Source organism: Mustela nivalis, assembly GCF_964662115.1.
Source record: "Mustela nivalis genome assembly, chromosome: 6".
In the NCBI taxonomy this organism is placed as follows: Eukaryota; Metazoa; Chordata; class Mammalia; order Carnivora; family Mustelidae; genus Mustela; species Mustela nivalis.
In genome coordinates, this window is record NC_139025.1 from 84,844,118 (window position 1) to 84,858,754 (window position 14,637).

The window sequence follows — 14,637 nt, forward strand, 5'->3', positions numbered from 1 at the left end:
ACATGACCTTCAAGAGGACAAGTACATAATATGACCAGGAAAGGCAGACTGCAGGGGATATTAAGAAAAAAGTAAGTGATGTAACTCAAGCAATGGGTGGAGAATAATCATTCAACAACACTGATTATAAATAAAAGAAGGGAAGGGGAGTAAATAATAATGGAAAAAAAGACAACTAAGAAAAAAATTGTCATGTCTTTAAAAAAAAAAAAAAAAAGAGGAGGAGGAGAAGGAAAGCAAAGCAAAAAAAAAAAAAAAAAAAAAAAAAAGAAACTCTAACTTCCGAAGGGTAAAATACTCTCCCCTAAAACTACACTGAAATGTATCATAACCTTAGACAGGAACATAACAAATTAAATGACAAGTTAAAGATTTACTGCTAATTACTCAAAGTAATATCAAATGAGTGTTCATAAATGGTATTTCTAATATTCCAGAAGTTTCATTTCATTGACATTATTCAGGTTTTGGTTAAACTATACAAATTCGAATATTTATTAACTACCTACAGAATATCACTCAAGGGCTGAGCAATCAGTACTAGGTAAAACAAGATCCTTACTCTCACAAAGCTTATAAGCTAGTAAGAAAAGCAGAATATATCCTAGCCAACCCAGTAAGATGATAGCTGATGAATGCCATAAAAAACCTGAAAGACCAAAACAGAGAAATTCACTAAAAATAAGATAATGGATTTAAAAAAATAAGTATGAAACTAGATCTGAAAGATGAGGGGGTACCAAAGGTAAAATAATATGCAGAAACACCTAAGGTATTAAGAGCAAAGGGAGTGGGTGCCTGAATGGCTCAGTGGGTTAAGTAAGTGTCCACCTTCAACTCAGATCATGATCCCAGAGTCCCAGGATCGAGCCCCACATTGGGCTCCTTGTTCAACAGGGAGCCTGCTTCTCTCTCTCCTGCTCCCCCTGCTTGTGCTCTCAAATAAATAAATAAAATCTTAAAAAAAAAAAAAGCAAAAGGAATTAAGATTAAAGGAAAAGGGTTTAGTAAACTGAGGTGGCTAAAGTGCAGCATACTCAGGAAAGTATGGTACAAGATTAAGTCCAAAGAGATAAGACAAGGAGCCTTTAAAGTATAGTAATAAGCCACTAAGGGGTTTTAAGAGAAGAATGACATAATCTAATTCACATTTTTCAAAGAACATTCAGTCTGCTAAGTAGAGCGTAGACTGCAGGGGAGAAAAAAGCAACTGGGAAACCAGTCAAGATGGTATGCAGGGGGAATGGGTGTTTTGGACCACCATGTTAGCAAAAGAGACAGTACAGAAATCAGTAGGCTCATACACTAAGGCTGGAGATATAAATGGTTTTAAACTTTTGTTACTGAATTAGGCAATTATTCAAATTTTAAAACCTGTATACCCTTTGATCCAGGCAGTTCCATTCCTATGAACTGATCCTTGCATTTGGAAAAGTGTCCAAGAATATGTGCATGAGAAATTTCACTGCTACATTAATTGTCATGGCCAAACAACTGAAATAATCTCAAGGTACATCAAGATGCCTGATTAAATTCATTTTATGGATACCAACAATGCCCTCTGAAAATGCCTAACACAGGATGTTCACTGTTGAGATTAAAAAAGAATTCTAGACTACAGAGCACTATTTTGCAAAACCACTTCATACATATCTAATTTGGTATTTGTAACTTAATCTTTTCTTTTTTATTAGGTCAGAGTGGTTCTTCTCTATAATAATGTCATTCTCACTACTTGCATTCTGACGGGGGGGGGGGGGGGCGGAGGTAATAAACACCTTTGGCTCAGGCCATGATCCCAGCGTCCTACCTTTTCCCATTTCTTGGGGAAAAAAATACATGTACCAGTGATTCCAGGTATATACAAGGTATACAGTGTGATTCCAGGTATAAACAAGGAATACACAGTGTTCAATTAGCCAATCAAATGTAAAAAAAAAAAAAAAAAAAATTAAAAACTATGCCACACAGGGTGCCTGGGTGGCTCAGTGGGTTAAGCCGCTGCCTTCGGCTCAGGTCATGATCTCAGGGTCCTGGGATCGAGTCCCACATTGGGCTCTCTGCTCAGCGGGGAGCCTGCTTCCTCCTCTATCTCTCTCTGCCTGCCTCTCGGCCTACTTGTGATCTCTGTCAAATAAATAAATAAAAAATCTTTAAAAAAAAACCAAAAAACAAAAAACTATGCCACACACGGAAAAGTTGAAGGATCTGTGAATGTTTAGGTTTAAATTATGTAGAAGGTAGTAGTATCATTAAGGCAAGAGTTATTTTGGTTGGGGCTTAGAAAAGTACTGAAAACAGAAGATGGTCAGTCATGTTTAGTTAATGCCTAAATAAAGGAGAACACAATTCTTGGTGGGATATAAAGAATTTTTTGTCCAATGTTTAAACGTCAGTCACATCAAAGAGGGTACTGGATTAATTCTGCCCTCTAAAACTACAATTACCTTAAAAAAAAAAAAGTGAAGTAAACTTATACAAGAGGGAGCACAAAGATAAAAAGATACAAATTTCGGGACGCCTGGGTGGCTCAGTTGGTTAAGCAGCTGCCTTCAGCTCAGGCCATGATCCCGGTGTCCTGGGATCGAGTCCCACATCGGGCTCCTTGTTCCACGGGGAGCCTGCTTCTCCCTCTTGACTCTGCCTGCCACTCTGTCTGCCTGTGCTCGCTCTTGCTCTCTCTCTCTGACTAAATAAATTAAAAAAAAAAAAAATCTTTAAAAAAAAAGAAAGATACAAATTTCAACTTATGCAAAATAAGCAGTGATCCAGTAATGAAATAAGCTGCCTCAAAAATATGTGAAACCACAGCAGATAAAATAAAGACTATGTGTTGACAAGGATGTGGAAGTAATTGTTGGATTGTCGGTAGTAGTGTGAACTGATAATATCATTTTGAAAAATTCTAGCATTACATATCTACTAAAACTAAAATACAGCAATTCTATGCCCCAGCAATTCTACTTACAGATAATAACAAAGATTAATGCACCTGAAGTCTACCTGAAGTCATTTTCAAGAATACTCATAGTAGCTTTATTAGTAACAGTCAAAACTAGAAACAATCTAAATATCCATCAACAGAACAATGTTGGATTTGTGGAGGGAGGCAAAAATAATGTACAGATTTCCATTGTGAAAGACTAATAGCTAATATAAAAGAAAAGTAGATTTTTCTTTGGTTAGAGTTTATTTGTCAGGGAGAGAGGAGGGATGGAAGAGTGCACAAGCAGGGAGAGCAGCAGGCCAAGGGAGAAGCAGGCTCCCTGCTGAGAAAAGAGCCCAACTCGGGACTCAATCCCAGGACCCTGGGATCAGGACCTGAGCCGAAGGCAGACACTTCACAGACTGTGCCACCCAGGTTACCCAGAAAAGTTTTAAGATGAAAAAATGGGGGGGAACCTGGGTGGCTCAGTGGGTTAAGCCTATGCCTTCGGCTCAGGTCGTGATTGCAGAGTCCTGGGATCCAGCCCCACACCGGGCTCTCTGCTCAGCAGGGAGCCTGCTTCCCCCTCTCTCTGCCTGCCTCTCTGCCTACTTGTGATCTTTCTCTGTCAAATAAATAAATAAAATCTTAAAAAAAAAAAAAAAGACAAAAAAATTAGTTGGAGTTAGCAATTACAATGTATACCACAGGTAAAATTCCAGGAGTCAGGATGATTTAAAGGTGTGGAGCTAAGAAATCAAATCTAAGCTAGAGGGGCGCCTGGGTGGCTCAGTGAGTTAAAGCCTCAGCCTTTGGCTCAGGTCATGATCCCAGGGTCCTGGGATGGAGCCCCATATCAGGCTCTCTGCTCAGCGGGGAGCCTGCTTCCCTTCCTCTCTCTGCCTGCCTCTCTGTCTACTTGTAATCTCTGTCAAATAAATAAATAAATAAATAAATAATTTTTTTTTAAACTAAGCTAGACATACTATTGGCTTTCAAAATAATCAATACTAAGCACCTGGGTGGCTCAGTTCTTAAGCATATGCCTTCAGCTCACGTCATGATCCCAGGGTGCTGGGATCCAGCCCCACATCGGGCTCCCAGCATAGTGGGAAGCCTGCTTCTCCCTCTTCCACTGCCCCTGCCTGCGTTCCCTCTGTCAAATAAATAAAATCTTAAAATAAAATAAAAATAAAAGTAAATAATCAATATTACATGAAAACAGAAGACAAAATCAAGAATAAGACCGTAAGGGGCGCCTGGGTGGCTCAGTGGGTTAAAGCCCCTGCCTTCGGCTCGGGTTGTGGTCCCGGGTCCTGGGATCGAGCCCCGCGTCGGGCTCTCTGCTTGGCAGGGAGCCTGCTTCCTCCTCTCTCTCTGCCTGCCTCTCTGCCTACTTGTGATCTCTGTCTGTCAAATAAATAAATAAAATCTTTAAAAAAAAAAAAGAAAAGATTAAGACCGTAAGAACAGAATACCTGGAAATACCATTATTTAATAAAAGGCTGAATACATTAGAAGGAACCAATGAAGACAGCTGGGAAATAAAAGGAAGTATCAGGAGTTAGGAGAACCAGGTAAATGGTATAATAAAGACCAAGAAATAAGTTTAAAATAGTAGGAGATGGTCAAAAAACAGCATTATGTAACAAAGCCTAGACAGTGGTCACTAAATTAAATAAAGAACACACTGAGGATATTAACTGAAACAAAATGGAATGATAGGATGTAATCTATTTCAGTGGATTAAGCAAGAAGAGACAAAGAATAAATTTTTAAAAATATATATGTATGATTAAAAAAAAAAACTTTAAAATCAACAAATAGTAGACTGGCAAGCTTTTTGTGTAGAGAGAAACATAGTAAATACTTAAGGCTTTGAAGGCCTCATATAGTCCCTTCTTACATATTCCTATATCCACACAAAACAGGCTGCAGGCCAGATTAGCCAACACCTGCCTAAAATAATATGAGCTACCAAATAAGCATTTGGAGACAAAGTTTGCATACAGCTGAACACTGTTTTCACAACGGAAAATAATGCTTTTTCTTGGAGCATGCACTTCAAGTTGTTATTTATTTTTTCCTTTCAGCGACAGATTATGAATCTGTAAATTGGAACCATTTTCTTGATCCATTAAGAGAAGAAGCTTGACCACGTACACTGAAAAACTACTGTCTATAACAAATACACCTGACCTTTTCAGCTAACAAACTCCTTCTTACCCGGGCCTCCAAAGTAACTTTAAAAATAAATTCTCAGGGGCGCCTGTGTGGCTCAGTCACCTAAACATCCGCCATGATACTCTTGATTTCCACTCAGGTCATGATCCCAGGGTCCTGGAATCAAGATCCTCATATAAGGGACACCCCCACCCTCAGCAGGTAGTCTGCTTGAGGATTCTCTCCTTCTCCCTCTGTCCATCCCCCCTCACTCAGGCTCACAAGCACACACACTCTCACAGTCTAAAATAAATCTTTTTAAAAAATAAACATAATAAAAATAAATTCTTCATTATAATGTGCACAAAAATACTGATAGTGAACTGTTCAAAAATTCTTTTTGTGTTGGGTAATTAAGATGATTAGACTGTGGTTGGAAAACCAGTTATTATAGATGGCATTCACTAGTTACAACTATAAAAAAATACTATAGTGATAAGCAAATATTGAAAAGAGCACTCACTCTAAAAACCACATTTAGAAAAAGCAAAGCACGGGGAGCCTGGGTGGCTCAGGTCATGATCTCAGGGTCCTGGGATCGAGCCCCGCATCGGGCTCTCTGCTCAGCGGGGAGCCTGCTTCTCCCTCTCTCTCTGCCTGCTAGTGATCTCTCTCTCCGTCAAATAAATAAATAAAATCTTTAAAAAAAAAAAAAAAAAAGAAAGAAAAAGAAAAGCACTATTTTGTCCATAAACAAGTCAAGGGGAACTCATAAGCATGGGGATTTCAAACCTGAAGAACAGTAATTGTTAATGGGAATATGAATTAAGTGAGAAAGAAAAGGAAAAGTACTGGGCTGGGATTTAGACTACTAAAGACTACTGAGACAGACAGGTGACTACAGGGGGTCATGGCTTTAGTGCAGCAAAGACTAATAAGTAAAAACCAACTCAGGAACCAATGCCAGCCAGGGTAGAAAAACCTGAATCAGAACCGACAAATTGCTAGAGGCTCAGTGTGAATAAGTCTATAAGTTAAAAACTCCAGTACAAAAAAGAACTCCCACACTTTTTATGAGCTTTATCCCCAGAAGCTAGACCAGGTTCTCACAGTAGATATCCCCTCACAGGCGGAGTACCGGGAGCACAGGGGGAAGTAACAATGAGGACTCATCTCTAGAGAAAGTAGTTAACCAGGGCCTAATTGACCTGACCAAAAAAAAAAAAAATAGCCAAAAGCTCCTACTCTGAAAAGATCAATAAAATCAATAAGCCTCTAGAGGCAGCTGACTCAGTAGGTAAAACACGTGACTTCTGATCTTGGGGTTGTGGGTTTGAGTCTCACACTGGGTGCACAGATAACTTAAAAATAGTAACTTAAAAAAAAAAAAAAATCAGTAAGCCCCAAGCCAGGCTTAAAAAAAAGAAGAAGAAGAAGAAGAGTATACAAATTAATCAAATACATAGGGGTGCCTGGGTGGCTCAGTTGATCAAGCAGATGACTCTTGGTTTGGACTCAGGTCATGATCTCAGGGTTCTAATAGAGAGACCCACATCAGGCTTCTCTGCTCAGCGGGGAGCCTGTTTCCCCCCAACTCTCTCAATGCCTGCTGCTCTGCCTACTTGTGATCTCTCACTGTCAAATAAATAAATAAAATCTTTTTTTTAAAAAACACACAATACTATGTATTACCCAAAAAAATTAAATGCCTAAGTAAAAATCTAACAAAATATGTACAAGATTGGGCACCTGGCTGGCTTAGTCAGTAGAGCATACAACTCTTGATCTTGGGGCCATGTGTTCAGGCACCACACTGCGAACGGAGCTCAAAAGAAATAAAAAACAGCCCCCCCCCCACACACAAATACAAGATCTACATGAGGCAAGTGATAACACTCAGATAAAAGAAACTGAAGAGCTAAACAGATAAAAGATGTGATTGATACACATACACACACACACACACACACACACACACCCTGGAGTATTACTCAGCCATAAAAAAGAACAAAAGCTTGCCATTTACAATGACATATATGGAACTAAGAATTAAGCTAAGTGAAATAAATCAGTCGGAGAAAGACAAATACCATATATGATTTCATTCATAGGTGAAATTTAAGAAACAAAACTGATGAACACAGGGAAGAGAAGGAAAGATAAAATGAGATAAAAACAGAAGGAGACAAATCATAAGAAACAACTACAGGAAACACACTGAGGGTTGCTGGACGAGATGTGAGTGGGGGATAGGGTAACTGGGTGATGGGTATTAAGGAGGACACTTGATATAATGAGAACTGAATGTTATATGCAACTGATGAGTCATTAGATTCTACTCTGAAAATAATACACCATATTAACTAACTTGAATTTGAGTAAAACCAAAAAAATAAATAAAAAATTAAACAGAAAGAGATTCCACGTTCACAGATGCACACAATCAATATAGTCAAGCTGGCAGTTCTTCCCAAGTTGATCTAAAGGTTCAATGCAACCACAACTAAAATCCCAGCAAGTTATTTGTGGATACGGATAAACTGATTCTGACTCTAACGTCATATGAAGAAGGTAAAGACCCAGAATAGCCAATACCCAACACAATATTAAAGGAGGAAGGAAGGGCGCCTGGGTGGCTCAGTCAGTTAAGCGTCTTCCTTGGCTAAGGTCATAATCCCAGGGTCCTGGGACCCAGTCCCACATGGGGTTCCCTGCTCAGCAGGAAGCCTGCTTCTCCCTCTCTCTCTGTATGCCTCTCTGCCTAATTGTGCTCTCTCTATATATAGCTCTCTGTCAAATAAATAAATAAAAATCTTTAAAAAAAAAAGAAAAGAAAAGAGGGAGGAGTACAAAGTTGGAGGAGGGCTGATACTCCCCAACTCCAAGCTTATTATAAAGAAACCAACAGTGTGGTATTTGTGAAAGAAAAAACAAATAGGTCAATGTAACAGACCAGAGAGGCCAGAAATAGCCCCCCCATAAATACAGTCACCTGATCTTTGATCAAGGAGCAAAAGACAATACAATAGAGCAAAGATCATCTTCTCAACAACTGGTACTGGAATGGCAGGACATCCACATGCAAAAAACTAAATCGAGACACACCCCTTCCACCCTTCACCAAAAAAAAAAAAAAAAGGATCAAAATGGGTAATAAACTGAAATGTGATACACTAGACCATAAGAGTCCTAGAAGAGAGCACAGGAGGAAGCCCACATGTTCTAAGTATGGACTTTTTAAAATACAGCACCAAAGGCAAGATCCATGAAAGAAATAACTCACAGGCTGAACTTCATAAAAATAAACTGCTCTGTGAAAGACAGTATCAAGAGAACGAGAAGAGAAGCCACAGACTGGGAGAAAATACCTGCAAGAGTCATATCTGATAGAGGACTGCTGTTCCAAAATACTAAAAAAAAAAAAAAATTCTTAAAACTTAAGAAAAAGTATAATTTAAAAATGGACCACGGGGGTACCTGAGTGACTCAGTTAAGCAGCCAACTCTTGATTTCAGCTCACCTCATGATCTCAAGGTTGTGTAATCAAGCTCCACATCCAGCTCTGGACTCTGAGCTAAGAGCAGAGCCTGCTTGAGCGTTTCTCTCTCCCTCTCCTCCTGTCCCTCCCCTAACTTATGTGCTAAGTAAATAAAACCTCAACCGAAAAAAAAGGAAAAATAAAAAAGGACTACGGACCTTAACAGACACCTCACCAAAGAAAACATACAGACAGCAATTAAGTGTATGAAAAGAGGCTCCACATTGCCTGCCGTCAGGGAATTACAAATTATTTTAAAATAACAAGATACTACTATACACCTATCAGAATTGCCCAAATCCAGAAAACTGACAACATCAAATGCTGAGAAGGAGGCAGAACAACAAGTCTCATTCACTACTGCTTGGAATGCAAAACAGCACAGCCACTTTAAAAGACAATTTGGAAATTTTTTACCAATCTAACATACTCCTACCATATGATTTAGCAATCACGCTCCTTGGTACTTACTCAATCTGAAAAACTGACATGAATGTTTATGGGAGCTTTATTAATAATTGCCAAAACTTGGAAGCAACCAAGATGCCCTTTAGTAGGTGAATGGATAAACAAACTGGTACATTGGGACAATGGAGTACTACTTAGCACTAAAAAGAAATGTGCTACCAGATCATGAGAAGATAGGAAGGAAACTTGAATACATATTACTAAGGAAGAAATCAATGTGAAAAGGTTACATACAGTATGATTCCAACTATATGACAGTCTGGACAAGGCAAAGCTTGAGAGACAATAAAAAGATCAGAAGCTGCCAGAGGTTGGGAGGGAAAGGAAGGATTAACAGAGCAGAGGATTTTTAGGCAATAAAAATACTATGTGATATTAAAATGACACATACAGATCATTACTTGCCCAAATTCATAGACTATTAAAGCATTAAAAATGAACCCTAATGTAATCTATGGACTTTGGATGATTATGATGTATCAATGGTTTATAAACTGGAACAAATATATTACTTTTGTGGGGGGTGCTAATAGTGGGGGATGCATGTGTGTCAGTAGAGGATATGTGGGAAATCTCTACACCTTCCTCTCAATTTTGCTGTGAACCTAAAACTGCTCTAAAAAAATTAAGTCTTCAATTAAAAAATAGTAAGTAATGCAAGTTCAAATAAAAAAACAACAGCATGATGCGATTTTAACATATAAGGCTTTTCAGCTTATTTGTAGTAAACTTGTGGATAGTAGGTGTCCACAGAGCATTAAATTCTGAAATAGATAAAAGTAAGTTTACTTTGAATCCCTTCTGTGCCTCAATTGTTTCAGTTAGGATCTGAAGTATTTTCCTTTCCCTCCCCCAATTAATGAAGAGTTCTCTCTATATATATTACCAAGGAACAGTCATGAACTATCAACAAAATCCTAAAAACTCTGTATCTAAATGAGCAAAAGGTCCCCATTCTGACAAACCATCTAATTTGCCTATAATTCTAAATCCTAAACCCAACTCATATTCATTACAAAAAAAATGAACTGTCACTTCACAAAATGTAAAAGCAATTGTGGTATATTTGATACTGGCTTAAGTCAGTAGTCCACAGAATCAATGTATTAAATCCAAATTTTTCCTTTTATCTCTAAGAACAGAAAGGCTATTACCTACCTTTCAGAAACTTCTTGTTTCAGTTGAGGAACTTCACCAAGGGCTGAATCAATATCCATGAAACCAAGAAAGTCCCGTTTTATACTAAGAGAAGGCTTCTCCAAACACTTGCCTGACGTTTCATGACCCCTCGATAAAGAATCTGAATCAGTTAGCTGTATCTCTGACCCCTCACCTTCTGTAAGACGGACCCGCTGACCAGGAGAACCGGGAACACTATTACCTTCCTGGTCAGAGCTGTTCTTTTGCTTTCCATCTCTCTGGGGTTTACTATTCAGCCCATCATCCCGAAAGCCTTTAGCAAATGGATTGTAATCTATTTTCAGCTGCGTAATCTGAATGTTCTGGTAAGCTGTTACTGCAAAGAATTCCGTCTGTGGAAAGGTAAAAGTGTGGACACCAGGGCCATTTAACTGTATCACTTCAGTAGCCTTTTCTGCAGGCACCAAATGAAGCCTCGGCAGGTACCGATGCATAGAGTGCAAGATGATATGCCCTTCTTGGTCTAACGTATTGTTGGTAAGTTTGAGTTTATAGAAAGATACTGGTTGATGCATCCAATAATGACCTGTGGAAGGAGATTCTGGATGAATAAAAACCCTCCCCAAAACATGGGGCTCAGCCTTCCCACTTGGTTCCCACCAGCGACCATTCCACTTATAACGATGGTTATCCACAGGAGATATATCCATGACAAGGATATACTTCATATTTGAATCTAAACCTGTTATCCAGTAACGACAGTATGGAAACATGCGTCTTCCCTGCTTGGTCAGAATCATCTCTGTGCTTCGATGATAGAATTCATTCCACATACTATTGTTATCCAGAGTGACAGTGATTCCTCCCACAGTACAATCAGCTGGAAGACAAATCCTCCCTTTAGATTTTCCTGGTGATGACACACTGCTAGCCAAAGCACAGGCATCCTGATTAGTAACCAAAATTCCTTGATCAGTTTTGCCATTTCCTGGCTGTTTTAGGATGACAAAAAAGGTAGGTGCTGCTCCTGCCACTGTTCCACCATCTTGATTAGCCAATATAATCTGCTGTTTCTCCTCCATGATTCCAGTGGGAAACTCAGTCGTAAGATAACTGTAGTCACCACATAGTCACAGTGGACTTCCCAGCCTGCAACAAAAAACAAACAAAACCCTTTTCAATCAAGAGAACGTCTGTTTTGTTATAAATACAAGAATAATCATGTTATCCCCAAAATATATTCCTCAACTCTTTGAAGACTTTGCTTCTACCTTTCTCTCACCACTATAAGGATATTCAGTCCAGAATATTTAATATCTTTTAAAAATTCATTTTAGGGGCACCTGGGTGACTCAGTCAGTTAAGCAGTCAACTCTTGATTTCAGCTCAGGTCATGATCTCAGGGTTGTGAGTGAGATTGAGCCCTACGTCAGACTGCTTGGGATTCTCTCTCCCTCTACCCCTCCCTCTGCCCGTTCCCCTGAAATCTCTCAGAAAGAAAACAAAAGGGGAGTAGAGGAGGGGAGAGGGAAAAAAAGGAGAGGAGAGGAAGGAACAAAAGAAAGAAAGATCTCATTTTAATCTAATTACAGTTGACCCCTGAGCAACTCAGGGGTTATTAGGACCTTGACTTCCCCCTCACTGCACACACAGGTGAAAATCCATATGTAACTTCTGACTCCTCAAAAACTTAAATACTGACAGTCTACTGCTGATGGAAGGCTTACCATAATATAAACAGTTGATTAATATATTTTGTATGCTATAGATATTATATACTGTACTCCTACAGTAGAGTAAAATTAGGAAAATCCTAAAAAAGAAAACATATTTGCAGTCCTGTACTGTATCAAATAATAGATAAAACAGGGGTGCCTGAGTGGCTCAGTGGGTTAAAGCCTCTGCTTTCAGCTCAGGTCATGATCCCAGGGTCCTGGGATAGTGCCCCGCATCAGGCTCTCTGCTCGACAGGGAGCCTGCTTCCCTTCCTCTCTCTCTGCCTGCCTCTGCCTACTTGTGATCTCTCTCTCTGCCAAATAAATAAAATCTTAAAAAAAAAATAGATAAAACATAGGAAAATCAAACACCTATAAAAATGTACATAATGTCAGAATAAGAGAAATGCAAATGAAAACCATCTTGACACTGTCTTTTACCCTATCACACCAGCAAAAATCAAAATTTGGTAGAGGTGTTGGAAAGGCTGCAAATCAACCAACATCCTCATCTAACAAGATGCTGAGACTATAAAACAAAAGAATCTCTATGATAGAGGGCAACATGAAAATATAAGTACAAATGCATATAACCTATGAAACATCAGTTCTTCTAAGGCCTTACCTTTTTTTTTTTTAAGATTTTATTTATTTATTTGACAGACAGAGATCACAAGTAGGCAGAGAGGCAGGCAGAGAGAGAGGGGAAAGCAGGCTCCCCACCGAGCAGAGAGCCAGATGTGGGGCTCGATCCCAGGACCCCGGGATCACGACCTGAGCCAAAGGCAGAGGCTTAACCCACTGAGCCACCCAGGCGTCCCTCTAAGGCCTCACCTTAAGTATGCACGTGCACACACAGACACACATCCATAAGTGATGCATACAAGATCCTTCCCTGTATTTCTCTGTATAACAGCAAAGGACTTTGGGGGTATGGGAGAATCCATCAAGAAAGATTAAATGGTTAAATAAATTGTGCTACATCTAAAGAATGGAATGAATACTCTACAGCTAAAATGGTAATGTATAAATATTAGGGACTCCTATTTTACAAGATATGTTAAGGGCAAAATGTTCCATAGAGTGGTAGACTATACTACACTTCTTTATAAAGCTAAAAACAAAAAGCCAAAGAAAAAACAAATAGGTATGTATTTGCCTGACATATACAGACTATTTGTAAGGAAACAAAAGGAACTAGCATTGCTGGCTGTAACAAGGAAAAACTGGGAGGATGGGAAAGCATGTTCTAAAATTCTCCCTTGTGAACATACAATCTATTCAAAAAGTGTTAAAATTGGTTAATTTTTTAAAGTTCAAATGAAAAATCCCACAAATATTGTATGATTTTGTATCATTTATATGTAATGTCCAAAATAAATAAATCTGTAGAGACAGAAGTAGATTAGTGGTTGCCACGGGAAGGAGAGAGGGATAACTGAGACAACAGCTAAAGGGTATGGATGGGGTTTCTTTGGGAGTGACAGAAATGTTCAGAACTAAAAAAGTGAAGTGTACTCTTTAAAATAGTACATTTTATGTTATGTGATTTATATCTCAATAAAAAGTTATAAAGAAATCTCAGGGGGTACACCTAGGTGGCTCAATGGGTTAAGCCTCTGCCTTCAACTCAGGTCATGATCTCAGGGTCTTGGGATCTAGCCCCACATAGGCTCTCTGCTCAGCAGGGAGCCTGATTCCACACACATACACACATACCCGCCTGCCTTTCTGCTTACTTGTGATCTCTGCCAAATAAATAAAAAAAAAAAAGAAAAGAAAGAAATCTCACGTTGTTATATTCAACTGATGTTGTTAAATTACCTAAATATTCTACAAATATAAAGTTATCTCCAATTAGCTTTTACACAAAAAGGAAGATACTACATCACTACTCCTGTTCAAGTGGGTCAGTAATTTTGATTAATCAAATCTATCTTTTATTGGTTCTCCTAATTTTAATTAAAAAGTCTAATTTTATCTTTCATCAGAGCTACTGACAAGCAGCAAAAATCATATGAGCTGAACTTTACCTCTTTTTAGAGAACTGACCAAATGAACAAAAAAAATCTCTGGAACTTAAAATATTCACAATTAGCCTGAGGATAATAGATATTTTAAAAGTCAAGACTTCAAAAAAAGGTTGGCTACTGTTTCCTATTATAGCTAGACATAAAAAAAGAAACCTACTTCCTTACACTAAAACACTAATACCCAGGAAAGATTAAAAAATATATGTGTCTTCTCCAATTTGGATCTTACTCTTAAGAAATAGAATTTAGGGTGATTCTTTCCAAAGGCTGCTTTAGGCTTTAGACTATTTAGCTTATTGTTTCCTAAAACTAACAAGTTTAGGCAACACCTATCAGAGTTGATAAGGCAAAATTTGAACAGCCTTAGAAATCAAAATTAAGGGGCACCTGGGTGGCTCAGTCAGTTAAGTGTCTGCCCTCTGCTCAGGGCATGATTTCAGGGTACTGGGGATCAAGCCCCACATGGGGCTCTCTGCGTGGCAGTAAGCCTGCTTCAGCCTCTCCCTCTGCCTGCCTCTCCCCCTGCTTGTGTTCTCTCCCTTGTTTGCTCTCTCTCTCAAATAAGCATATAAAATCTTTTTTAAAAAATCAAAATCAAGGTGACTATAAAAATAGTAAAGCTTAGACAGTTCACAAATACCTCTACAATGGCAT

The 14,637-nt window shown here is 38.8% G+C and overlaps 1 protein-coding gene across 50 annotated transcripts in view; it reads right to left on the minus strand.

The window, feature by feature from the left end:
* The window catches only part of MGA (MAX dimerization protein MGA), a 168,979-nt gene that overhangs the window by 78,717 nt on the left and 75,625 nt on the right, over nucleotides 1-14,637 (minus strand). For all 50 annotated transcript variants that reach the window (XR_014312983.1, XR_014312984.1, XR_014312985.1 and 47 more), the window contains exon 2: nucleotides 10,254-11,384. Coding sequence is in view for 46 of the 50 variants with exons in the window: in XM_082735492.1 (XP_082591618.1) it covers nucleotides 10,254-11,317 (1,064 nt within the window). In the remaining 4 variants the exon portion in view is untranslated. The remainder of the gene's footprint in view (nucleotides 1-10,253; nucleotides 11,385-14,637) is intronic.